The 27,205-nt window shown below is 38.2% G+C and overlaps 1 protein-coding gene across 1 annotated transcript in view; it reads left to right on the top strand.

The window, feature by feature from the left end:
- The window catches only part of CNTN3 (contactin 3), a 331,855-nt gene that overhangs the window by 212,959 nt on the left and 91,691 nt on the right, over nucleotides 1-27,205 (top strand). Inside the window, exons 6-11 of the mRNA XM_045063248.1 lie at nucleotides 15,625-15,828; nucleotides 17,460-17,562; nucleotides 18,030-18,214; nucleotides 21,690-21,826; nucleotides 22,761-22,890; nucleotides 25,165-25,315. Coding sequence (XP_044919183.1) covers nucleotides 15,625-15,828; nucleotides 17,460-17,562; nucleotides 18,030-18,214; nucleotides 21,690-21,826; nucleotides 22,761-22,890; nucleotides 25,165-25,315 — 910 coding nt within the window. The remainder of the gene's footprint in view (nucleotides 1-15,624; nucleotides 15,829-17,459; nucleotides 17,563-18,029; nucleotides 18,215-21,689; nucleotides 21,827-22,760; nucleotides 22,891-25,164; nucleotides 25,316-27,205) is intronic.

Below are 27,205 nucleotides of genomic sequence, written 5' to 3'. Positions count from 1 at the left end.
GTGTAAACTGTTACTTAAATTTGTGTCCCTTTTAAATTTGTCAGTATTAGATTATTTGGTTTTACTATCTCTTACCTACCTTTTGAGATATGCTGTGGTAACTTTAAGTCAGTAAATTAGTTTTTATCAGAAATCATCATGGCACGGAGACAGGCGAATCTCGGGCTGCTCAGAGAGCCTGAAGGGAGGCCATGCTGACACTGCCTCTGGTCATGAGAGCTGCGAGGAGCTCATCATCCACCTTTGAACTTTCTCTGTTTCGCCCGAGAATGAGAAGTCATCCAGGAAAGAAAAGGAGAGAACATTTTAGAAAAGATTTCATTTATTATTTATTTGACAGAGAGAGAGAGAGATCACAAGTAGGCAGAGAGGTGGGCACAGGGGGAGGGGGAGGAAGGCTCCCTACTCAGCAGAAAACCTGATGCGGGGCTCGATCCTAGGACCTTGAGGTCATGACCCACACAAAAGGCAGAGGCTTAACCCAGTGAGCCACCCAGGCACCCCTGGGAGAGAACATTTTTAATTACCGAGATTCCATTTTCTATGTTTGGCATTAAAACGTTGTTCTTTTCCTACCTGCACCATTATGTTTTCATTAGGGTTCAAGAATGAAGTAGAATGGGGACCTTTTCTCATATTCATTTAATATCTGCATATCATCCAAAACAGTGGCATGGAGATGAGCATTTAATTAACAGCTCTTCTGATTTTAAAGGCAGAACAAGCTCTCAATATCCTCATAGGGATGTGATGAGATATTTCCATTACTTAAGATTAGGGACAGTGAACTGACATTTAGAAATGATTGTTCCCATTTGGAAATATTTCCAGAAGCAAGTTAGAAATAGAACTCCAAACCATTGATTGCTTCCAGTGCCATGTAGAGCAACTTACTGACTCCTGAGCTCACTAAGCACCACCTGTACTGAGAACCTGGCTTTTACTGCAAACTTAATTCATCTAATGAATTTAGCAGGAAAGATGCAGGGTTTTGTCATGCTTGCATTTTGAATATTTTCAGATTCCAAGTTTGGTCCTCTTAGCTTTCTATTCAAATGAGACCAGATAACTTTTTCAGAATGCTTACATTGGCTTACACTTTCTCTTGAGAACAAAATTTTAATCCTAATTATTCTGTTGAATTATTTGATTCTTCTCTGTCTTATTCTGCCAGTTGTTTTGATGAAAGTTTATTCTTGCCGTGTTCTCTTCTCTTTTTATGTATAATGGTTTCTATATATCTCGTAGTGTGTACATCAGGATCTCCTAAAAGTACATTAAAACACTTAAAAAAGCAATTCCCATCACTCAACCTAGCTAGTTAAAGGAGTCAAATCTCCATGCACATCAGGATTTGAGAGCTTCTCACCATCAACAAAGCATAGAGAACTTGTTTGACACTTGTTTGCCTTGCCTTCCAGACCAGCATCTTAAGCTCTTCTGAGATGGTTTGGTCTGTTCCCTAGTTCTGCCAGGGAAAATGCAATCTTCACTCCTTGAATCTAGGTGGGCTGGTTCACTTCAGATCCCAAGTTATTCACCCCTGTCTCTGTTTTCTTCACACTGCCTGCATTTTGCATAGTTGGCTTTTTTGTAGGGTCCCCACAGAAGACAATCTAACAAGACCAAAACAACACCAAAAACAATGACAACCACAGATATTTATTGATCACTTACTATTTGTCATAGGCTTGTAAGTGCTTTGTATTCTCTTATTTAATCACCACACCAAACCTATGAAGTAGGTGCTATTTTTATCTTTATTTTGGGGGGTGGGGGGGGAAGGAACTGAGGGATAGGGAGAAAAGGAAATTTTCCCTAGGCTACATAGCTGGAAGTACCAGAAGCAGGGATGGATCCTAGCCATGGTTTTGGGGGCTTTTTTGTTTTGGAAGTTTTTGTTTCTTTGTTTGTTTTGTAGTTGTTGTTTGGTTTGGGTTTCTTTGCCATTCACTCCTGTTTTTAACAAGTACCCTAGCCATCTTTTGTAGAAGTGAAATTTGCGAAGGAGATTCAGTATTTGAAGGGATAGAGGGGATCATAAACACTAGTGTTCCCCAATCCTATTGAATTCATGGGTTGTTTTAACAGTCAAAATCTTCCTCTTTTTTTTTTTTTTTAAGATTTTATTTATTTATTTTACAGAGAGAGATCACAAGTAGGCAGACAGGCAGGCAGGGGGCAGGGGAGCAGGCTCCCTGCTGAGCAGAGAGCCCCATGTGGGGCTCGATCCCAGGACCCTGGGATCACGACCTGAGCTGAAGGCAGAGGCTTTAACCCACTGAGCCACTCAGGTGCCCCTTAAGAGTCAAAATCTTAATACCGCTCACGTGATTGAAAAGATGCAATGAGAAGACAGTGCCGTGTAGTGGTTTGGGATCTGTTCCACATTGCCTGGGTGTTCAAATCCTTCTAATTTTATTTATTACTTAGGAGTTCCCTAATTGTCTTAGTTGCCTCATCAGTGTAGAACAGGATGGTAACAGTGTTCACCTCATAGATTTTGCAAGGATTAAATAAGCCAGTATGTAAAGGTGTTCTCAGTATCTGGTGCTAAAATCAGCGTCAGTGCCTAAGTATTTAACTTAGCTATTTTTATATTGCTTTTTGTGTTTTGGGGAGGGAAAATACAGGATACCCAAAAGCCCTAATGAATTCAGTAGCACTTTTTAACTGATATACATTCTTGTCAGTCACAGTATAGCCTACACATTTTAAGTAACAGGACCTGTCTATATGCTATAAAACACATAATTTGTTTAGTCTCTCCATCAAGTACAACATGCCTGTGGATTCTCTAACCTTACAGCAATTCCACGGTTCCCAGAGAATCCATACTTGGCAACCAAAGCAATCTCATGCAACCCTCTCCTTTTTTAGGAAAGAGAATCTGAGAACAGAGAGTTTAAGATAATTTATCAAAGGCACATGCCTAGAATGGGACAAAGTAATGTCAAAACCTCAAATCTCATGACTACAACACGGAAATCCACACTTCCAAAGGTGTCCCAAAAATCTTATTTCAGGTTGATTTTATAATCAGAAAGATAGCTGGGTTGAGCACCGTTGTGTCCTTAAACAGTATTTTATTCTTTCTGAGTTTATGTTATGTTATCTTTGCTGTTTCTACTTGTTAAGCAACAGAGAAGTATTCTTTTATATCTTTATTTATCAGAGGCTGAAAGGAAATTTGGAGCTACAATAGGACAGTTCCCATGTTAGCCTAGAATATCAACGGCTAAAACATAACTGACAGAAAGATATTTATATCACCTCAGGTAATATTAAGGGAAATGAATCAAAATAAGCAGGGTAAATTGGGAAGACAACTTGTTCAACAGTAATTTAATTAGAAAATTAATATGTAGTATTGTTTGGGAGAATAAATAGAAGAGGTAATACGGGATTAGGAAAGAATGAAGTTGAGGATACTTCCAGTTTAAAGAGGACCATTGAGGGGTGCCTGGGTGCCTGAGTGGCTCAGTGGGTTAAGCCTCTGCCTTCTCAGGTCATGATCTCAAGGTCCTGGGATCAAGCCCCACATCCGGCTCTCTGCTCAGTGGGGAGCCTGCTTCCCCCTCTCACTCTCTGTCTGCCTCTCTGCCTACTTGTGATCTGTGTCTATCAAATAAATAAATAAACTCTTAAAAAAAAAAAGGACCAATGAACATTTATGTCAAAGAGATTAACATTCCTTTGTAAGTTTATTCATGATTCTGATCAAGACAGAATCTAATGTTCATACACTGAAGGTCTGCATATTTACTTCTTTTTTCTTTTCATCATTCTGGCTGAAGAATACTCACATGATTGTTGGTTTGTTTTTTTTTTCTTTTCACAAGGAAACCTGTATGTTTGAACAGCAGTGCTTTGCAGCAAAAATGTTTGAAAGAGGGAGCAGGTGGTTGCTTTGCATTCCTTTGTATTGTTGTAGGTAAATACATTTGGACCTCCCGCTCCCCACCCCAAAAAAAGAAAAGAAAGAAGAAAAAAAAAAGAAAGAGCTGGTGCTCTTACAACTTCTAATATAATTTGTTTCTTGTTTGAAAAAAGGTAAAAGGGAAGAAATTAACTGAAGTTGTAAGTAAACATAAACTTGACTGCATTTTAGGGACAACTGTAAACAGAACAACATACTTAGATTTTACTAAATACTTGAGCTGGCTTGAAAGGTCATTGTCCTTTTTTACCATCTGAAGATTATGGCATGAGCTTTGCATCCTTTCCTATGGGGCCACAAATGAGCTCAGTTACCAACTTGAAGTATAATTAGGATGCATTTTTAAAACTCTATCTGGCTCAATGGACTCCTGTTCTACAGTTTTGAAAATCACAGTGAAGCCAATATCCGTTCGATATTTTTATACTAGAACAAGATTCAGATTAAAATCCTAGTGGTGCTGTTAAGAATGACTAGAAGGGTCATTGGTCCATTAGCCAGACATAGAAAAGTAAGCACTGCATAGCACTGGAATATGGTGTTATTCATAATTGAAATGCTGCCTTTGACATACTCTCCATCACTTGATATTCACTTACTCTTATCCCTCTGCACTTAATTGACTGATATAATGTACATCTATTAGTTAAATATAATGTTTGTAAATAGGTAGCTAGGATGTTGAAAAAAAAATGGGGATAAGGAAAACCTGCTAAAGCAGCGATGGTTATGTTTACCACTAGAAATTAATATTAGATCAAAAGTTCTTTGTAAAATATAGAGAATCTCACTTGACATAAATTGCCATCATTTTGATGCGCTCATAATGGCAGGGTATAGACAGAATAAGAACAATATATTCTTTTCTTCCTAACTTTTACCTCTTACTCTTCTTTCTATCCTGGATAGTATAAATTCTGAAAGAGTCCCTCAATGAGGGGCATTCAGATACTTTTTTTTTTTTTTAGGATTTTATTTATTTATTTAACAGAGAGAAAGAGATCACAAGTAGGCAGAGAGGCAGGCAGAGAGAGAGGGGGAAGCAGGCTCCCTGCCCAGCAGAGAGCCCGAGGTGGGGCTTGATTCCAGGACCCTGAGATCATGACCTGAGCCGAAGGCAGAGGCTTTAACCTAATAGGCACCCCCATTCAGATACTTCTTTAAGCATTGATCTTTCATTGACCAAAAATCATTCTTGCACTGACTGGGGTGTGCTATAAAGAGAAAGCAAGTAATAGAGAGGGATCAAATACAAAGTAACAACAATATTGAAGTCTGATAAATAAGCCAATTGGTCAACATAGTGAATCTTTGAAAACAAAGATCAGAAAGATGATATCTAAAAAACTCAAACACTAAGCACTGAGAATTTTAAATAAAACCTGCATTTGGGCAATAGGCTTTTATTTCTTTATGTATATGTCTCTCTAGCATCAACAGGGTTTTATTTAGGTAGATTATTAAAATCACAGAAAAAGTATGTCAATTTTTTCAGGCTTTGAAAGACATTTCTATAGAGTGATAGTGATAGATTTTTTTCATGAACTTGTCTTCATAGCCTTTTTTATTCCCATAAAAAACAAGGGAACATGATATAATGCAAATACTATTTTTCAAATTTTTTTCAAGGCCTACAAACTATTATCTACATTTGACTTGGACCTGTGACTTCTGTGAAATCTCCTGAGCACATCCTTTAGGGCCTAAAGAGGTTGGCAATTTATAAAGCCCTCTGGATGTGAAGGATGGAAATTGCTTTTAATGAAAGATTTTGGAGGGCATTGTTTTTTGTTACCACGTTTATTTGGGATATTCAAGCATAATTGCATACCCTACCAAAATCCAGCATTTACATAGTCTTTTTAAAAATTTTTGATAGTAAATTTTATTTATCTGTTATATCTATATACTATTATAAGATATAAGCAAAATGATGTTATTTATTAAGATATTTATATAGTCATTTTTAAAAATTCAGGTGACTTTGCATGATTTCAAAAGTGTAATTTATAATGAAACTGCTACTATTTAAAATCTACTATTCAGAGGAGTTACAGACCACAGAGTGTAAAGATACATTTAAAAATAAGTTTTTAAGTAGTATTAAACTTGGCTCAGTCAGTTAAGTATCTGCCTTCAGCTCAGGTCATGATCCCAGCATTCTGGGATTGAGCCCCACATTGGGCTCCCTGCTCAGCGGAGAGCCTGCTTCCTCCTCTCCCTCTGTGTGCCACTCTTGTGCTCTCTCTCTGTCAAATTAAAAAAAAAAAAGTAATTTAAAAGTCATTTAAAAATAAATAATATTAAACTATTTTGAGGAATAGTTTGATGTGCTACTAGTGGCAAATAGTAGTACTTTGTGTGGGTGTGTTTGTGAGAGAGAGAGAAACATTAATTTCTCCCGCTTCCTTGGGGCTAATTTATTGTACCAAGTAAGAAGACCCCTGTGATTTGGTAGGATGACTTCATTTTATGCTAATAAACACATTCTATTTACCAATGATAGTGGATATTTTATTCTGCTATTAAAAAACAAAAAACCTCCCACATGGCAAGAAGAGAAATATCTACTCCCCATGACATTCCTTAAGGAAAGAATACAGGAAAAGGAAACCTAACGAAGGATGGACAGTTAATGTGATACCGCTCCTTCATCCACTAGGCCTTAATTATTTCAGGGTTTTTTTAAAAAGATGTTATTTATTTATTTGACAGACAGAGATCACAAGCAGGCAGAGAGGCAGGCAGAGAGAGAGAGGGAAGCAGGCTCCCTGCTGAGCAGAGAGCCTGATGCGGGGCTTGATCCCAGGACCCTGAGATCATGACCCCAGCCGAAGGCAGAGGCTTAACCCACTGAGCCACCCCAGGCGCACCTTATTTCAGTTATTTTTACTTCACATCTTCCCCATCTATAATTTTTTTGTATCATTTGCAACCCAGCGAAGCCCCTGTCTGGAATTAGCTTCCGATAGTTGGTGTGGAAATTGTAGCCCCCAAGCACTACCCTTGGATTCATTAAAAGGGTGGGCTTCCTATAGTTAGCTTGTACTAGAAAATTTCCATTTTGCAAGGACAGTGTAAATTTTGCATATCATTTTAATAGCAAGGCAGGTCAATCAAATTATAATTGGCTCCAATTAGCACTCCCATGAGCTATAGGATTCTTTAACTTCTCCTGGACTGCACTTAAAACGACATGTTATTTACTGTCACTGAAGTCATAAAAAATATCCATTATTCAGTATAAGTGGTGAGGAAAGTGCAAACCTGGCAAGAGGGATTTGGCATACATTTAAGATCTGTGCACCGGCATATACATTGCATCAAGTATGGCATTGTGCGAAATGGGCTATTACAAAGCACTTTCTTTTAGCTGCACAAGCAGGTCTTGGCAATGAAACTTGTAGTCATCCGCAGCATTTGGGTTTTGAGCTAATCTTAAAATTGTTTTCTAACATTTTCAGAGCCTCGAACTCCTTTGAAAGCCATATTTTCATCATGAAAATGAGGAAGCAGAAAACAAATGCATTATATTCCCCAAGTCTCTCTTACCTTAAGATCTGACTCTTGTCATTTTGGGGGTTTGTACCTGAGTTTCATCACTGTAGCAGGAGGTCCACCTACAACCAAGGGGTTCGTAGTAACTGCACGTTGGGTCTGTGACAAGACAGGGTTCCTGTCTTCATGAAACATCGTGATAACTGGCCCATCCTGATTAGGTCTCTTTTTCTCTTCGGAAAATTTAAACTGCTTTCTTTAAGAATATCATGCTTCCTTAATACTGTGGCCAAAGGAAGTAAGTCAGTAAATGTCTTGAATGTTTTTGCTCCTTCCCCTTCTCAGTTACCCTAAGTCGTTGCTGAACAGCAGAGTTTGAGTGTCATCGAAGTTAGCCTCCACGTGGATGTCCTCATCTTGAGATCTTCTTGGAACAAGGAGACAAGGGTGGGGTCAGTTCACTGAAACAAGGTGAATTAAGGATGGGAGATGGTTGGGTTTTGGGGGGAAAATTAAAAAGTTCTTTGTGAGAAAAGGGGATGTATGTATCCAAAAATGAAGAATGGTGAGAGTGGTCACGTTTCTGCATCAACAAATAAGGAGGAAAGAACTTCACTTTGGCACCTACTTCCGTTTTAGCAGCCATGGTACCAGGAAAGAAATGAAGGTGTTTGTTAGAAGAGCTTTACTGGCATTAAAAATGAAGACAAGGGTGCCTGGGTGGCCCAGTCACTTAAGCTTCCAACTCTTGGTTTTGGCTCAGGTCATGATCTCAGGGTCCTGAGATCAAGTCCTCTGTTGGGCTCCATGCTCAGTGGAAAGTTTGTTTGAGAGTCTCTCTCTCCCTCTGCCCCTTCCCGTGCTCATGGTCTCCTCTTTCTCTCTCTCTCTCTCTCAAATAAATAAGTAAATAAATAAATCTTTCTTTAAAAATGAGGACAGAGCCTTGTGGAGGGTATGTTGTTTATGTGTGTGTGTGTGTGTGTGTGAGAGAGAGAGAGAGAGAGAGAGAGAGAGAGAAACATTAATGTCTCCAGCTTCCTGAAGACTAATTTATTGTATCCACCTGCAAGATGCAGGTACTCTACTGGAAATATTCCTGTTTCTGAAAGAAAATGATAGAACCAAAAGTGGTGGTCACAGAGCACATTAGGAAACTGCATTCTCTCTTGGAAGCATCTGTTATGCAATGGAAATGGCTCCTATGTGTTCCAGAATGGTGGCAGGACTAGAGCAAGAGAGGGGAATCCAGAAGATTTAGGGGACTAGCCTAAGCTCTGTGAAGCTTCACATGGTAGTTAGGACACTATGACAGCCTTGTGAGGAAGAGAGCTATTGAAGTAAAGTAAGGCCAGTAAAGAACTCAAAACTCATAACTTGGTCCAGGGCTAATACTAACCTAGAACACGCGTCATCGAACTTTCTTCTTACAAGTTTAGTCAGATAAAATATTTTAGCCTTTATGGGCCATATAGTCTCTGTGGTGGCTCCTGGGCTCTGCTTTTGTAGCATAAAAGCAGCGATGGACAATAACAAAGGGAGAGGTGTGAGGGTGTTCCAAAATATTTAGTTTACAAAGCGAGCTGCTTTGTAACTTGACCCCCTGACTATACTTTGCCAGCTCCTGACCTAGAATCAGCGGGGAAGTCAGGGAAGTATGAAAGGATGAAGGAATGTCATTTTTAAGATAGGTTTTTTTTTTCCCCCTCCCCTCAAAAGTCACACTTGTTAGTACTCTAAGTAAAAATAGATTAGGCGGACATTTATAGGCTAAACAAGGAACCCTGCAACATAATGTAATGCAGCCCTCAACGCAACATCTTACAAAACAGCTTTTGAAAGATAGCACACTGAAATGTTGGAAAGGTTCATAGATGCCTTCTGCTTTGAGGGTACAGACTTTTCAGTCCTAGCCATTGATCTTTGGTTCTCTGAACCTTAAATTATCTTCAGTTTTCTGCATGACTCTAGAGTTTGGAATACGAACTGTCGAAGACCCTCCAAGCCCCATGGCCAAATGTCCTTCCCAGTTGTCTAAGTCACCAGTACAAATCATGAATGCCATCCAGCAAGTTCCCACAATCTTAGACTATGCCTTTTTTTAAGATAGGTCAAACTGCCCAGGCGGCACTGGAGAAAATTGCCAAAGTTACTTCTACAGTTTTGTTCAACCAGTTTTGTTTGACAGCTTCTTCTGGAAAATGCCTTTATAAAGGATTAAATCTCCCTCAAAGTAGAATTTTATAACGAAACTAGGAATAAACCCTTAAATGTCAGTAGTCTGTGTATTAATATATCTCCAGGTAAATACTAGAGTGACATATTTCCTGTGAAATTGACTGGCCTCATACTTAAGTGACCTGAGAAAGAATGTGGCTGGAGGAGCGATGTCATTCATCACATACTACTTTTTAAGAAAGCAGTTTCAGCACTTCATTATCTTAATTTATGACTCTGATTGCTAAAGCCTCTTTGCTCTCTATTAAAAAATATTTCACATACCTAATATTAACGTAGAGTTGTTAATAGAAAGCCCAGTGGCCAAGTAGTTTTGGTGTAATGTGTTTGTGATTTACACCACAGGTTATGAAAGGTTTTGTAAAGTCTAGCTCATTTGAGTATATAAAATTATCATTTTTATTATAGCTTTGTATTTATCATCATACATAAAATGATGTTGAAAAATCTCCAAAGAATGCTGATTTGATATATATTTTACTTTGCAGTGCACAATTAATGTTTATTGCAAATGCAGATTTTTATGATAAGTAAACTCTGATAGTATTACAGCAGATTTTTTTTACTTTATTCAGAATGCAGTAAATCACTTAATTCTCTAATGTTTTCAATCAGAGTGATGCCATATATTTTAACACGGTCATACAGGCAATAAATGAAATAGTGCAGATCTCCTCTCTAAGACATAAAAAAGTTATGTCTCTTTCCATCTCAATAAGAAAGTCTGTAAAGAAGGGGTAGGTAGGTGCTACAAATTTCTGTTTTAACTGTCATGACTGTATATACTATATTAAATACAGATTTGACTTCTTTTCGTAAGTTGTTAAGGGTCTGAATCTTTGTGTGGTTTCTGTTTTGTTCTGCTTTTTAGTGGGGGTTGGGGAAAAGGAGAGAGAGAATCTCAAGAAGACTCCATGGGCCAAGTGGAGCCCGAGATGGGGCTCGATCTCACGACCCTGAGATCATGCCCTGAGCTGAAACCAAGAGTCGGAAGCTTCACAGACACAGCTACCCATGCATCTCAAAGATCTGAATCTTTGTATAAAACAGTAGAACACGAATTCATTTGCTTTGGGGTTGCTGTGATTTGCCATCTCTTGTGGAATACTCCATCCTGACACTGTATTGATCTTAGAGTCATTTTGTATAAAATACGAGTCTTTCGTAAGCCTTCTAAGTGCAGGCTTTCTCCATTTTTTTGTTTCTGGTCATTTGTTTTTCTCTGGAAATTTTATCTCTATCACTTAGCACTGCACTTGAACTTAATAACAGCACCTGATTGTTACACGTTATCATTGTTTCTGTTGGTTTCCCCTTGCTGATATGACAAATTACCACAAGCTTAGCGGCTTAAAACACCATGGATTTATTGTTTTACAATTCTGTGAGCCGGAAGTCCAATACAGGGGTCCCTGACCTAAAATCAAGGTGCCAGATGTTGACAGGGCTGCTGCAGGCTCTGAAGGCTCCGGGGGAGAATCCATTTCCTCCTTTTCCCCGCTTCTAGAAGCCACCTGTTTTCCTGGACTCGTGCCCTTTCTTCCATCTTCAGACCAAAAGCATAGCAACTTCAAAGACACCCCTGCTTCTCCGAGCCCTTGCTTCCCTCTTACAAGGACTCTAATGACGACATTCCCCCCCAGCTCTGATAATGCAAGATAATCCTCCCATCTCCATATCCTTAATTTAATCACATCTGTGAACCCTCTCTTGCCGTATCAGGTAACACATTCAAGATTTCAGGCATCAGGGTGTTGGCATATCTTGGGGCTCATGATTCTCCCTGCCATACCATTATTAGGCCCAGCCTCTCTCCTAGGCTTGTATTTTAAAGTCTCACCTGCCCATTGGGCATTTCCTTTTAGGTCACCAACCTGAGTCTCAGAATCAATTTACAATACGACCTCTTCCTTCCCTAAAGTGGCTTTCCCTCTCTCTTTCCTGTTTTTCCTGTTTATCCCAGTTTAAAACCGGAGAGTTTGATTTTTGTGCTGTCCATCAAAGATCTTTTTTTTTTCTCCTATGTTTGTGGGGTTATACTATGTGAGAGACATAGTGGAGGAAGACTATTATGTTATTCTGGTTACTCTGTATTTCAATGTTAGGCCATGTTATTGCACTTTTAGTTCAAAAGTATACCCACCATGCAATTAGGATATAAAGGGAGAGGGAGTGTTGTTGAAAACTATTTAAAACCTCTTTCTACACCATATAATACACAAGGAGTATACAGTCCTCCTGGTTGTGTGATGATCACATCTGCAGTATGCTTTAGGGGTTGGCTGACAAGTATAAGCCCTTTGTAATTCAAGGGATACCTGTATGCCGTTCCATGATAGACCTCCAAATCTGCCTGATTATATAGATTCTCAAAGAAGAATGTGGGAATACTAATTCCTACAAAACTGTAGCTTTTCTCCACTGGATTGTCAATTTATGAGTGATGGTTTTAGGGTTTCTGCTTCTGTTAGGTAATATAGCCCAGGAGGATGAAGGTTTTCTTGTTTCTTCTTTGGTGGGGGGTCTCTTGATGGGCTTGCGGTGTTTTCCTCTGGGCTTGTCTGGAGGGTTAGGTACTAAGAATCAATTAGGAATGAGTTTGTAAATTTGAAGAGCCTGAGGGTGAGGTGAAGGGATTACACAGATCCTGAAAAAGAGGTCCCTAAAAGAGGCTCTTTCCTCCAGGTGTAAGGGAAGGGGCCATTTCCAATACAGAGGAGAGTCTGTTACTCAGTTTCAGCCATACTCTGTCAGTTCAAGCCTTCTGAGAAGCAGACCTCAAGATAGGATAAGAGGATCAGAATTGTTATTAAAAAAAAAAAAAATCTTGGAGAAAAGGCCTATGAAAGATAAACGGGGAGGGAACAGAAAGTGGTAGAGGGAACCTCAGTCTGAGATTCAAGTCTGAAATCTGTGACCAAAGAGAGGAGAGGAAAACTTGGATAGGAAGAATGCCAGACCACCAGGAAGTTCTGAGAGTAGGCATTATCTGATAGGATGTCTCCAACCAGGGTTGCCCATGGGGGAGAACCTGCACCAGGGGGAATGGGCCAGCATGAACACCCCAGTGGGCTCCATCCATTAAGTAGAAGCAGCCCCAGGAAAAGTGCAGCCGCGGCACTCATGGGCTAGCAGGTGGAGGCCCCCAGCTAACTGTGTTTTGGGCAGGAAGTTCTCCTGAATGAGACCTCAGTGGGACACTTCCATGTCGACCGTAACCCACGCCACAATTCATCTGTGTTCACTTCTCCATGCTCATTTTGGGAGCAGCTTTAAAATGATTATAATTTTGGCCTTCTTCTCTCCTGACAATCCATCATTACTAGAGTCATGTAGGCAAAGCCAGCACAGTATCTGTACGACAATATCATGATTGTACAGTATTTAAATCTTAACAATATTAATTAGGGATTAAAAAAAACTACAGGTGGAGCCTTATCAAATTTCAGTCAAAATTACATATGTAATATTTGTTCCAAAGTGTTTCATGTACTTACTGATCGTGCATTCTCCTTGCTATATAGTATTTTTTACATGCAATTTATTCGATTTTAGGTTTTTCTGAATCGGAGTTCTTTCTACCAGCCATTCTCATTTTAGTATAAACTGGTTTAATAAGGTTGACTTCTTGTTCTTAACACCCAGCTGAGGTCTGTAACATACATGTTGGGAGGCAGTGGAAGTTTAACACTCACTGGACAAAAGGGACATTTGTTTTAAAAAAAGATTTTATTTATTTATTTGACAGAGAGAGAGATCACAAGTAGGCAGAGAGGCAGACAGGGGTGGGGATAGTAGGCTCCCCGCTGAGCAGAGAGCTCGATGCGGGGCTCTATCCCAGGACCCTGAGATCATGACCTGAGCCGAAGGCAGAGGCTTAACCCACTCAGCCACCCGGCACCCCAAAAGGAGCATTTTTAAATAAAAAATGAAAAAGGAGAGGGGAAATTGTATTAGCTTCATGGGTAGAACAATTTGAAAAGCAGAAAGAGATGGCTTTGCCTTCTTCAAAGCAAGGTAAGGTGACAGGGGTTAGGGAATGTTGGCATGGGGACCGGATTCTTAGTGCAACAGAAAGAGCCTAAGGAGCTATGATTTCCACTGCTGTCAATTTCAATAAATGTAGAGCTAACTTAGCCTCCCTGACCAGCATTCTCTAACTCTGGTTTATTTAGTATGATTGTAAGAGAAAAGCACCATCAGATTGGCATGAGGACAACTATGGAGCGAACGTTTGAGACACTTTTTTTTTTCATACAGTCCAATAAACAACTTTAGATTTCACAACCTATCAGGTGACTGACTGGATGTCATGAAACACTCTGCCGATAGGATAGAATGATGTGGAGAGCAGTTCAAGGTTAAAAATCCACGTCTCTCAACGTGCGCACAGTTTGACATTGACTTACTAACCTTTGGAATCCTCAGACATTCACATTTGCATTAAAGGCAGAAGGGAGTCAATGCTGTCTCCTTGCCACTAAGTCCTTACCACGTTCTCTCCCCTGCTTGCTTTACACATGCCCCTCACTTCATCTGGAGTGCTTTGATCCTTGCTTCTCAGAATGTTTTTCTGTTCTTTGACCATGAGAGGATGTCACCTCTCCTTCCTCTGAAATCCAGAGTAACTCTCCCGCAGCCCTTTTACGTTGTCTCATTGTTCTTTGTATACTGACTTACTGTCCCACTTTACCAAATGCAAAGACCCATCACTCCTGGAATTATGCCTTCAATGTATTTTGAATTTGTTACTCACTGAATTTATTTTCATTACATACATTTTCTGAGAATTCTATTGAAAAAGCATTACCGTCATAAACCAATAGCGTAAGGCTGATGAAATTGTGAAAGACACTAGGGCCATGGAAAGAAGGACTCAAATGAGCCAACCATGGTAACTGTGCTTAAATAACATCTCGCCTCTAAAAAATTGGGCATCTAGAGCAATGCAGGTTGGTATTTACCCTCATTATCACAGAGCAGAAGAACATTAGTTCCTTTGGAGAAAGTTGGTTTGCCTTGACCCTGAAAGTCAAGAAATCTCCTATTGGACTTTACATAGGAGATGGTAGCATAATTGTATCTCTAATTAACTCAATAAATGTTTATTGAGGACTATTAAGTGCCTTTGGATATTTCATTTTGCTAATTGGGCGAAAGGAGGGCAGTCAGGATCAAAGTTGACATCAGTGTTTACCAAGTGGTGGGAGGACAGATAACTAAACAGACCATTACATACAAAGCAGTAAGTGCTTGAATGATGTGAGCTTAGAGTTGTTCTTGATAGGAGAATCTGCCCTGAGGACAAGGATGAAGGAAGACTTCTCCGAAGAGGTGGTTCCTTATAGTTGGAACCATGCTTTGAAAACCATCTGAAAGTTAACTGCGACAGAATGGGGTTTCGTGTTGAAACGGGGTGAGGGAAGCAGAAGAGTGGACAGAGAAGAAGGACACTGTAGGCTTCTAAGCAGCATGTGCAGAAACACCCAGGTGCTAAGGCTTTCAGCAGGGGTTCAACCCTGCAGAGTCTCCTATTCAGGTTAAGAAATTTTGCATTATTCCCAAGAGCACCAAGGAACTGCAGAAAGCTGTTCTGTCAGAAATGGACATGATAAGATTGGTAAATTTGAATGTGTGGTATAGAGATACAAATTAAAAGGGAGAAAGACTGAACCCAGAGAGACTTGTCAGGAGATGTCTGGATTGGTGATAATGATGATGGTAACAATATTGCTCCCACAGGAATGCTAATCAGCACTGTCCTCCACCATAATGCAGAATGACCGCAGAATCGGTTCACAGAACTCTTTCTCTCATGACTTTCATGCTTTCAGCAGTACTTTCATGCTTTCAGCAGTACTTTGTGGTAAAGACAGTTTTGTGTATTTTTTAGTATAATATGGAAAGCTTTCTTTAATGGAGTTTCTTTTCCCCCCAAATTTTACTAGAACTATCATATGCTTGGATCTTCAATGAATATCCATCATTTGTTGAAGAAGATAGTCGGAGATTTGTCTCTCAAGAGACAGGCCATCTCTACATAGCCAAGGTCGAGCCATCCGATGTGGGTAATTACACATGTGTGGTGACCAGTACGGTGATGAATGCCAGAGTGCTGGGCTCCCCAACTCCTCTGGTGCTACGTTCTGATGGTAGGAAATTTTTCAAGGTGCAACTCTAAATGTAAATGTTGTAGATACTAGCAAAAACAAAGGGGGAAAAGTGAAAAGTGTATCACGAAGAATTATTTCATTTTGGGGAGGATCAAAAAATATTTATGAGTACAGTGATGATGATTATTTCATTAACCACAGGTCCCTGGACCTTACCCAGGACCAGCTTTATATGGTTTTCAGGATGAATACAAAATAAAAATGGTGGCTCCATGGTTCAGAAATTATTAAGAATTTCAAGATGGTGGTAGGAGATCACTGAACCAAGGTTGAGGTTCTTCTGAGTCTGAGGCTCAAATTACATTGTCATGAAGTCACCTGTCCTGATTTCAGGCACCTTGAGGTTCTTAAAGCTTTGGTTATCTTGTTACAGGATATAAAGCATCTCTTAAAAATTTTTTAAATGTACACTAGAGAGAGGGAGGTGGGGGATGGGATAACTGGGTGATAGACATTAAGGAGGCCATGAGTTTAATGAGCTCTGGGTATTATGTAAGACTGATGATTCACTGACCTCTACCTCAGAAACCAGTAATACATTGTATGTTAATTAATTGAATTTGAATTTTAAAAAATTTTAAAAAATACATACACTAGATTCCCAAAGCTTATTCATTTTATAACTTAAAGTTTGTACTCTTTGACCACCCCTCACCATTTCCCCCACTTTCAGCAGCATCATGATCATAGTTAATAATCCTGTATTATGTACTTGAAATTTGCTAAGAGAGTCAACCTGAATGTTCTTACCACAGAATATTTAGAAATTAAGATGGTATCTATGTGAGGTGCTAGATGTGTTAATTGGATTGAAATAATCATTTAACAGCATATACATATATTAAATCACGTTGTACACAGTAAAAAAAAAAACAGGTTTTACAGTCTAAATATATGTAATCTTTATTTGTTAATCATACCTCAATAAAGCTAAAAAGAAAAAAGAATGTGTTTCCTCAACCCCTTCATGGCTATTTCAAGGAAGCACATGAACTTCAAAGGAAGTAGATTTGTAAGCCTATATAACTGCCCTACTTACACAAAACCATATCTGATACAGCACAATGCCATGACCACATATTATCTAAGCATTTCTTTCCAGTCAGTTATAATTGAATTTGACCTTTCTCATTTATTAAGTTACTGTTTCTTGTCTCCGGGGTGCCATTTAATAAGTTTAAGATTGGTTTCTCTGCTACCAGGGCACCATTAAGTAAATTCCCTACCATAATTTTTGTTCTTTAGGATATTTCAGGAAGTCATAATACATTGTATATTTCACTTTGACTAGAAATGTCCAGATTAAATGCAGAATGAAAAAGCCTCCCATTTTATACAATGTAAAAGGTATAATGGTTTTCTGGGAACTGCTCTACAGACGGTAATTTAGGAATCATGGAATTCAAGGTCCCTGATGTTTAGTAATGCTGCATGTTTGGCCCAGTCATCTCTGCTTTGAAAGGTGCCCAACAGATGGCTAGTGAGTAATTTAAATCATTAGAGCAACTAGTTCAAAATGGAGCAAAAGGAAGTTTTATGTTAAAAAAAGGGGTGGGGGACAATTCTAAAGGAAATATTGAAACTATTAACCTTGAATTGTGGGTTTACAGGTGTGATGGGTGAATATGAACCAAAAATAGAAGTGCAGTTTCCAGAAACTCTTCCAGCAGCTAAAGGTGCAACTGTGAAATTGGAATGTTTTGCTCTTGGAAAGTAAGTTTTATAACATTTACTCCAATGTGCTGAAATAGTTTGCTGTAAAAGATCAAGATAGTTTTTGACTGACTCATCCTTATTTTCTAAAATCTTCTTTCATTTAGGAACCAAAGGAAAAATAAAATATAAGACAGTTTGCAGCAAATGACTGTAACAGCCTAATGTCATGAGCTAGATTGGTGTTATTTTTCTTTTGCTTGTTTGTTTGTCATATTATAAAATACAGTGGCTATGTGCTCAACTTTTTTCTCTAAATCATTAATTAACTCAGGAAAATGCACAACTTATTTTCTTGATATATCAATAGAGGTAAATCCTTGTATCAATTTTATGTAAGTGACAACTGGAAATGTTCTGCATTTGAAACCTGGTGCCTTTTTGCTCCAAAAGGTTTAATTTGTCAAGCCTAAAATGCATCCAGGATTTTGTTTAAAATAGCAATAACCTGAAAATCTTCTTCTTAGTCCTGTACCTCAGATTAATTGGAGGAGAAGTGATGGACTCCCCTTTCCCAGTAAGATTAAACTGAGGAAGTTCAATGGTGTGCTTGAAATTCCAAACTTCCAACAGGAAGATACAGGTTCCTATGAATGCATTGCTGAGAATTCACGAGGAAGAAATGTCGCCAGGGGGCGTCTCACTTACTACGGTGAGCTTCTGTTTTGGGCAAATTGGATTTTTAGATTGTGCTCTCTCAATAAAATTTTGGGTGGTGGGAATTTATGGCAGAATGCCAATGTGCAACTTGTTCTGTTCCCACTTTTAAAATGATGAATATTTAGGGGGAACTAAAAAACAGTAACATTTTGCAATGAGGTTGGAGGCATGACATATTATATTTGCATTTTAAAATGATTCATATGAAAATGAATATTTCACTTTTTTCCTTCAAGTAATGTCTTACACACTTGATCATATCAGGGAGAGATCTCCTTTGCATCTGTGCTCTCCCCTGGAAAATGTGACTTTTTATCTTCCTTTGTGATCTTTACTAAGGCAGAAAGAGACTGTTGACTAGAGAACTCGTTAATTACTGCATTAGACAAACCACATCAACTTAGACTTTTGAGTTCTTCAGTGTTAATTCTCTCCCTTCCAATAATGTAACTCCGCTGTGTTTGCTTCCTTTAATTTATAATCACATTTACTTGATGTACTGTTCTGTTTGGATAATAATGGTACCTTTATTTATAGTCTATTGGTATAGGAAAATTAAATAACCTTTTTTTTCAAAAAGTTTTTCAAGTCAATTTTTAAAAATATAATATACATAAAGATATATGCTCAATGAATATATACTTTCAGTGTAACCGTTATAAACATTGTAAAACTAGTGGGAATTGACCACTTTTGTGAAAGGCAAATTGTACTGCATTCTGTTTATCTTAGAAAGTGGAGATAGAAACAGTTTGCATACATAAATGTTTCAGGGAGGAAAACATTTGTAAAGACAAATATTAAAATTATAGGGCATTTTACGACCTCCCTCAAAAAATCTACAATAGTTATGATGAGATTGACACCTGTTCAACTATTGTAAGATTTAAAGATCTGTCAGAGACAAAATGGAGGCCTGGTATAGTATCATGAGTCATTCTGTCTTTTTTAACCCTCTTGTTACATTATTGCGTTAGAATACATAGCAGCAAGGTGAGGTTACCTGGGGTCAAAGTCTACATGCTGATGGGATGATGAAGAGCTGGGTTGGTGAGCACGTAAGCCATGTGAATGTTCGGCTCCAAAACCATCCAGAACAAGTGCCTTTTTCTCATAGGAGAAAACTCCAAAGAAGCCTTTCCGAGAAACCATTACTTGACCCAGGGTAAGAAGTGAGCATTATAAGGAAACAGAAGATATTCCAAGTGCCTGAATGTTTCAGCAGGAGTGTTTTAGCTCTGTGGAACAGCAAATAATAAACAATTACATGCCTCCTAGGACAAGAAATTCAAAGCTAAGCTGTGTTCAAGTACCTTAGAATAAGGGCCCTGCTCAGTTTCTTGGTCATTTTGATTCTACCCTTATCTCTCTTTTCCCTTCCTCTGCATGATAGTCTCTGGTAGTGTCACAAAATGGCTGCCAGGCATAGTGACTAGAATATCAATTTTTGCTCATTCTTCCTGTCTCCAAAACATCTTGAAATTCCTTTCTCAAATCTCATTGCCCACAGTTTAGTCCTAAAACAATCACTAGCAAGGAACTTCAGAGCCTCTGTTTGGAACAGGGAATGTGGTCAGGTTCCCCTAAATTTTATGGACAGTGTGAGGTGATGGAAGAAAGGATAGTTCAAAGAGAAATGGGGATGATTTTACAAATAAAGAAAGGAGAAACTGGATACACAAGGGATAACTAACGTCATCCGGTATACTGACTAGATAAGATAGACTACTGCTTTATTCCATTGGGTAGGTGATATGCTATATACCCAAGAAATCAGAAATTAATGAGATAGGGTGTTTCATGAAAGTTACACTACATTTCTGGCTTGCCTGGTATATTCTACCAGTGCATGGCATTTTTCTGGTTATCCATTCTATTATTTCATGTAAGAAATGGTCTGATAGGATATTTGGATCTCATGTGATAGAATAAGACAGGAAATCACAATTAACATGGCAGTCGTGATCTCAGGATTAGCTTCAGTCCGGCAAATTATCCTCCCGTTTGGAGGAGGAGAACGGTGGTAATATGAAGCCAGTGGAATTTTTTGCTAGAAACTTGAGTCTTAGGTCAAGGACTCATGTGTGAGTCTCTTCGGAGTCTTACTCCATGAAGGCTGATATTTCCCAAAAGAAGAAAATGTGTTTTAATGTAAGTAGAGTGAAGTGATTTTAAACTGAACTACACTTCAGACTGGGCACATCATTTATATAAAAAATAATAATGTAAAATTTAGACCAGTACATTTTCTCTAAAAGCTAAATAGCTACATTTTCATTTCAATTTCCTTTATAAAGAAAAAATAAAAAAGCAATTTTACAAGATAGGAATGGAAAGACAAATCTTCCCATGGTTGCAATTAAATAGAAATAGATAAACTGTTTCTCCATATGGAGGATGCAAATGTGAATCCCACAGTAGACATCACATGCATAATGCAATGTGAAACCAGTAAGACATCTCACCTCCCAGTTTTGGATTTAAAATGCAAGCTGAGACTTGGCTGAATATACTGTGTCTATTGAGTGGCTTCAGTTGTAAGCGGTATGTTGCTTTCATCTGTAAAAAGAATTTTCCAAATATCTTCTAAAATGATAAATCCACTTGATGCTGCTGATTTGCATACATAATTTAAGGTTGCATGAGCAACTTCTTTTTCATAAAAAATCGTATGATTCAAATTGAACCAATTTATCCATCTTTCTCTGCCTTCATTTTAATTCACACAGAGGTTCATAAGATGCTCATTGGCTTGTATTTAATTAAAAGTTATTTCTAACTTGAGGGAAATGTTTTTTTCCTCAGCTCTCAAAGTTTCCCTTCTACGGATGTTAATTTTTAGTGCATAATTAAGACTAGTATCTGCTGTCATTCATGTATTAAGTTGTCATCAGTTGTGACCTTATGATTCACAAATGCGCTTGGAAAGGAGTCTGTTTTGTGTACCTGCATTACCAGCTACTAATACACATCTGAATTATATAATACAGTGCTGGGGCACCTGGGTGGCTCAGCCCATTAATCCTCTGACTCTTGATTTTTGGCTCAGGTCATATCTCAAGGTCATGAGATCAAGCCCAACCTCAGGCTCTGTGCTGGGTATGGAGCCTGGTTAAGATTCTGAGATTCTCTCTCTCTCCCTCTCCTGCCCCCCATCCCCATCCCTCTGCTCTCTCCCTCTTAAAAAAAAAAGAAAGAAAGAAAGAATGAAAAGAACATAACACAGTGCCCAGAATTTTGAAAACAGAGAAGGCATAATGAGTTTGGCTTAGGAAGTGACAGATTGCAACATTCATTCTCAAATCTAGAAATGTTTCCCATATCCACTTAGTAAATAGGGTATTAAATGTAATTTTAGCCACTATGCTCATATTAATCCATTGTTCACAGTGTTTAGATCCATTTGTAGAAAGTATTTACTTTTTATTTGCTGGGTGGTTTGATTTTTTTTTTTTTTCTCCTTGCAGCAAAGCCTCATTGGGTTCAGCTCATAAAAGATGTAGAAATAGCAGTGGAAGACAATCTTTTTTGGGAATGCCGGGCAAGTGGTAAGCCCAAACCCTCCTACCGATGGTTGAAAAATGGAGAAGCCCTTGTGCTCGAGGTAAGGTAGTGAGGCTAGTTAATCTTTCTTCCCTTCATTTTGTTTTGAATAAATGCCTTCCTCATACCTAGTGCCAAAGTCAATTCTTGAGTTTGCACACATTCATTTGCATCTAAAAAGGAGTAAAGGGGGGAAATCTATAAAATCAAGTACCCAGTCTGCCAAGAAGGAAATGTTTTCAACAAATGAATTTCACCGGGAAAAGATGATTTTATGATTTTTGTCTAAAACTGATTACCTTTTTTTTATTTTGTTTTTGAAACTAGAGAAGACCTGACTTTAATCAAATGTGGAGTATAATTTCTTTTTCCATGTATGACAACTTGATATGGCCTCTGGAGACAAAATGTGTTGTTACGTGGTTACCTTCTTACATGAGTACTTATTTTCTCAATCAATTTCTTTCTTAAGCCATGTAATTTCTGTTCTTTTTAAAAAATCGTGTACTAAGTCAGTTAGGTTCCTTCAAATTTCTATATATAACCTGTCATAGTACCTACACACCCTTAATAAATATATTTTCTGGAACCTTTTCTAATGTACAGAATTTATAATGTCTTTAATTTGCATGATTACAAAAATGGTGAAAACCTTTCCAGTTGACAGGATAGAAGCATTGATACATTTTTTAAAGTCTACAACTTTAACCATAGGGAAAACTAAATGCCCACAGTATTTTACCTCTCACTTTGTTATTTATTTTACTGATAGACATTTGGACTGAAGGGTGTTTATTAATATTTCTAATGTGTGGCTATTATGTTAAATCAGTCTAAGATTTTCAAATAAGGAAATGTTACCATTTCAGGCCAGATTGCCTAATACTCTGAAGGAAATGAGGGAGGTTTGTGTATGATTGAAAGAATAGTGGTTTTCATTTTTCCTTTAAAATGATATATACATTTATATGCAAGAGATTTTTGTTATCATCTAGGAGAGAATACAGATAGAAAATGGTGCCCTTACAATATCGAACCTAAATGTGACTGATTCTGGCATGTTCCAGTGCATCGCAGAAAACAAACATGGTCTCGTCTATTCCAGTGCTGAACTTAAGGTTGTAGGTAAGACTAAGCTTCTCTTCTCATATTTTTTTTTCTTAAATCTTCATCTTTGCTAAAACCAGAAATGTTTACTTCTCCTATTATATTCCTATAGCATCTACAGTCTAGCAATAGTATCATTCAAGATTTTTAATCAGGGAATTTTTTTTATGATTTCTAAGGAAAAGCAGCAATTGTGGCCTGCATAAGCTTCAAAGGTTGAAATAGTGCAATGGTAATGAAACAGTGTTGACCTCAAACATCTTATCCAACTCTGATATTATAAACTAACCAATGCCTTTGAAGAGAATAAGTGAACTTGGTGTTTTCTGTTGCCAGGCCAGAAAAGTAAACAGAATTCAAAACAATATTTTACTGATCCACAAGGAGTTGCTTTTGTTTTTAGAGACCCTACTCAAAGCATCCAGCATTGGGCATACTGAGGTTTTAATTAACAAGGCTCCAATATTTGAAGTTCTGAATTATTTTCTTCTTCTTGCACTTTAAGTATATGAAAGTATAGAAAATATTATATCATGTTTAGGGCGATTATCCAGAAAAATACTTGTAAGAGGTAAATGCCCGAAATCAACCAGAATAATGAGAGGATAGATAGCATAGCATGAAACACATAAGAAAGAAGAAGTGAAATTTATTGCTCCATGTAATGAAAGTACAGATTTGGATTGGAGCAGAGCATGATCCTGGGCTCAAGCATCATCACATCATCAGGGTCTACATGGTGCTCCCCAACACATTCAGTTTTCATGACTATAATCAGTCTAATGGAAGAAGGACAGCTTTGCTCTGAATTTCCCCCTGCTTGTTCTCTCTCTCTCAAGTAAATGCATAAAATCTCTTAAAAAGTTTTAAAAATGTATTGTAATTCATTCAATAAAAAGGGCTTTTTTTAGTTGAAAGTACTATTTTAAGATCCTAAGTTTTAAGGCCAGTGACCTCTGGGTAACATATCTTCTTTATCCATAATCTAATATATAACTATATAATATAATTTGCTATATGATCTCCACTTACCCAGAAAAAAAAAATACATTGTATTCACTGGAATTTTCCTTCAAACAGAACATTAGACATTAGGAGAAATGCACTTTTTTCACATTTGCAATAAAAGGAAGGCTGATTTTCTGGGAAAAGTATCATTTCATTCAAACAATACATTATTATGTATCTTGAATTTCAGGTGTTGTTTCAGGATCAGCACTGTGTGCATTATTACCACATATAAGGTTCTCTACATATTATTATGTTTAATGTTACTGTAATGTTACTGTAATGTTAATGTAGTAATTCCTATTATATATTCCTCCAACAAAGAAGTTAAACCTAACCATGTAAAAATTTTATAATAGATCTTGATAACTTTTATGCAAGAGAATAATAATTCAGTATTCAGCCTTCATTCTACAGACATTTACTGAGCACCTACTGAGTGCCAGATGCTGTGCCACGTGCTGAGTCTCAGCAATCACGGGAGAGACTGACTCTATTGTTGCCTGATAGAACTAACTTTCAAGAAATTTTTGTGATAAATGTCTTTCATTCTTTTTTTTTTTTTAAAGATTTTATTTATTTATTTGACAGTGAGAAATCACAGGTAGGCAGAGAGGCAGGCAGATTGAGAGGGGGAAGCAGGCTCTCTGCTGAGCAGAGTGCCCGATGCGGAACTTGATCCCAGGACCCTGAGATCATGACCTGAGCCGAAGGCAGCGGCTTAACCCACTGAGCCACCCAGGTGCCCCAAATTTCTTTCATTCTAATAGCTTCCGATTGAGCTATTTTAAAACTTCACAGTCAACTGGGGGCTTGGGTGGCTCAGTCAGTTAAATGTCTGCCTTTAGTTCAGGTCATGACCCCAGGGTCCTGGGATGGAGTCCCATGTCGAGCTCCCTGCTCTATGGGGAGTCTGCTTCTCTCTCTGCCTCTCTCTTTCTCTCTCACTCTGTCTCTCATGAATTAAAAAAAAAAAAAAAAAAAAAAAAGAAATTAAAAAAAAAAAAACCTTCACAATAAACTTCAAAAATTCCTATGTAAGGTAATCATCCCAAGATTTAGAACTTCTAGAAAACACAGTAGTAGGAATTAGTTTTTAAGCCCCCAAATCCTGTGAGCGGTGCCCAGTCAATTAAGTAAATCAAGTACTGACATCTGTGTGTTGGGAAACTTTCAAAGTGGTTATAAAGTCAACCTTGGAACTTCCAGGAATTTTAAAATATTAAATTCTAATTTATTTAATAAATAATAAATTATCATTCTCTCATCTTTCTTGCCTTTCAGCTTCTGCTCCAGATTTTTCAAAGACTCCAATGAAGAAGCTGATTCAGGTACAAGTGGGCAGCGTGGTCAGCTTAGACTGTAAACCTAAAGCCTCCCCCAAACCACTCTGTTCATGGAAGAAAGGAGACGTGATTGTGCAGGAGAATGAAAGGTATTTTGTTGTCCAAAGTAATGGTGATTTGCTTGCTTCTTTCTTTCCCTGGTGTGTCAAAGTAGGTTTTCAATATGAAACAAGTACAATACAAGTTGTTGAAAAATGAAGATGGTAGTATTTTTGGTTCTGTAATACTCTCATGAAGATAGTAAGCAATTTTTGAAACCTATATTTTTAAAGATTTTATTTATTTATTTGAGAGAGACAGCAAGATAGTGAAAGAGCCTGAGTGAAGAGAGGGCCAGAAGGAGAGGGAGAAGCAGACTCCCCGCTGAGCAGGGAGCCCAATGTGGGGCTCCATCCCAGGACCCTGAGATGGTGACCCGAGCTGAAGGCAGGTGCTTAACGGACTTCTGCCACCAGGGCACCCCAATTTTTGAAATCTAAAAAGAGGTAGATAGATCATCTGTCTTCTTCCCATACAGAATACCTTAGTTTAGCAAGGATTTCCCTTCTCAGCCACCTGGTTAGACTCAAAATAGAATGATGAAATGTCAGTCCTGGATCCAGGTGAGCCCGTATCCTAGGACAAAGAAGAGAAGATATAATAAAAGCATATGCCAAATAAATGCCAATGTTGCTGTAGCTTTATACTGAAATAATTTAGCATTCCTGGTATTAGTTTAAGCAAAGGCTTTCGTGGTTTCCTGATTGTTATAATAACATTTAAAATGAGGAGGAAGAATGAGGCTTACAGGTACCGCCTATAGACCGAGACTGCCTGGGTTCAATTCATTCTGCCTTTTTCTTACACAATGAAAAGTTTTATTTCCTTGACTCCTTTTCTTATTTTTTTAAAATTTATTTATTTGTTCTAGGGAGAAAGAGCACAAGTGGGGGGAGGGGCGGCAGGAGATAGGGAGAGAGAATCCTCAAGCAGACTCCCCACTGACCATGGAGCCCGACTCGGGGCTGCATCCCAGGACCCTGAGATCACCACCTGAGCAGAAATCAAGAGCAGACCCCTTAACTGACCATGCCACCCAGGAGCCCTGTCATTTTCTCATTTTTGATGTGTATGAAGATATGAGTGTGTTAAGGGGACTGTTAGCCAGATGAACTATATAAATATCCCTACAGCCCTTAAGTCACTATCTGGTGATGAGTAAACATAAATACTAGCTATTATTATTTGTTGAGCACTTAATGACGTGCCAGGTATTATGCTCAGAGCTTGTGAAAAATAGAGTCTTGACCCCAAAGGCATCCATGTCCTTATCCCGTAAACCTATAATTGTGTTACATACATGACAAAAGAAAACAATTCAAGTTGAAGATGAAATGAAAGTTACTAAGCAGGTGGCTTCAAGATAGGGAGATTATCCTGGATTATGCGGTGAGGTTCGCAGTAACCATCTGAACACTCGTAAGGGAAAGAGGATGACAGAAGCGTTTGTCAGAGCTGTGTGACAATTAAGGATGAGGCAGGAGACATTTCAAACTTCAGAGGGACTTCATTTGCTATCTCTGGCTTTGAAGATGGTGAAAGGGAGCCATGAGCGAAGGATTTTGGATGGCTTTTAAGGTGGGAACAACCCTCAGTTGACAGCCAGTAAGGAAAGCAGGATTTTAGCCCCATAGCCACAGTGAACTGAATTCTATCAACAACCTCAAGGAACATTTACTAATTCTGAACCTTCCCAAGGAACATAGCCCAGGCGGTATCTTGATTTTGGTCCAGTGATACCTGTACTGGACATCTGATTTCCATAACTATATAATAATAAATTTGTGTTATTTTAGGCCAATTTACTAAACTTACAGTAATTTATTACAGAAGCAGGTGGAAACTGATGCAGAAGTCTACATTATCTACATTGTCATTATCTCTTTTAAGCATCCCTGGAACTCTATGATGTGCTGTAGATCATATAACCCTTTTCATTT

This window comes from Mustela putorius, unplaced genomic scaffold, assembly GCF_011764305.1.
Source record: "Mustela putorius furo isolate JIRA1106 unplaced genomic scaffold, ASM1176430v1.1 tig00003850_pilon_pilon_pilon, whole genome shotgun sequence".
NCBI classification, from domain to species: Eukaryota; Metazoa; Chordata; class Mammalia; order Carnivora; family Mustelidae; genus Mustela; species Mustela putorius.
Note: the sequence above shows the minus strand (reverse complement) of the source record. Positions and strands in the feature narration are given on the sequence as shown.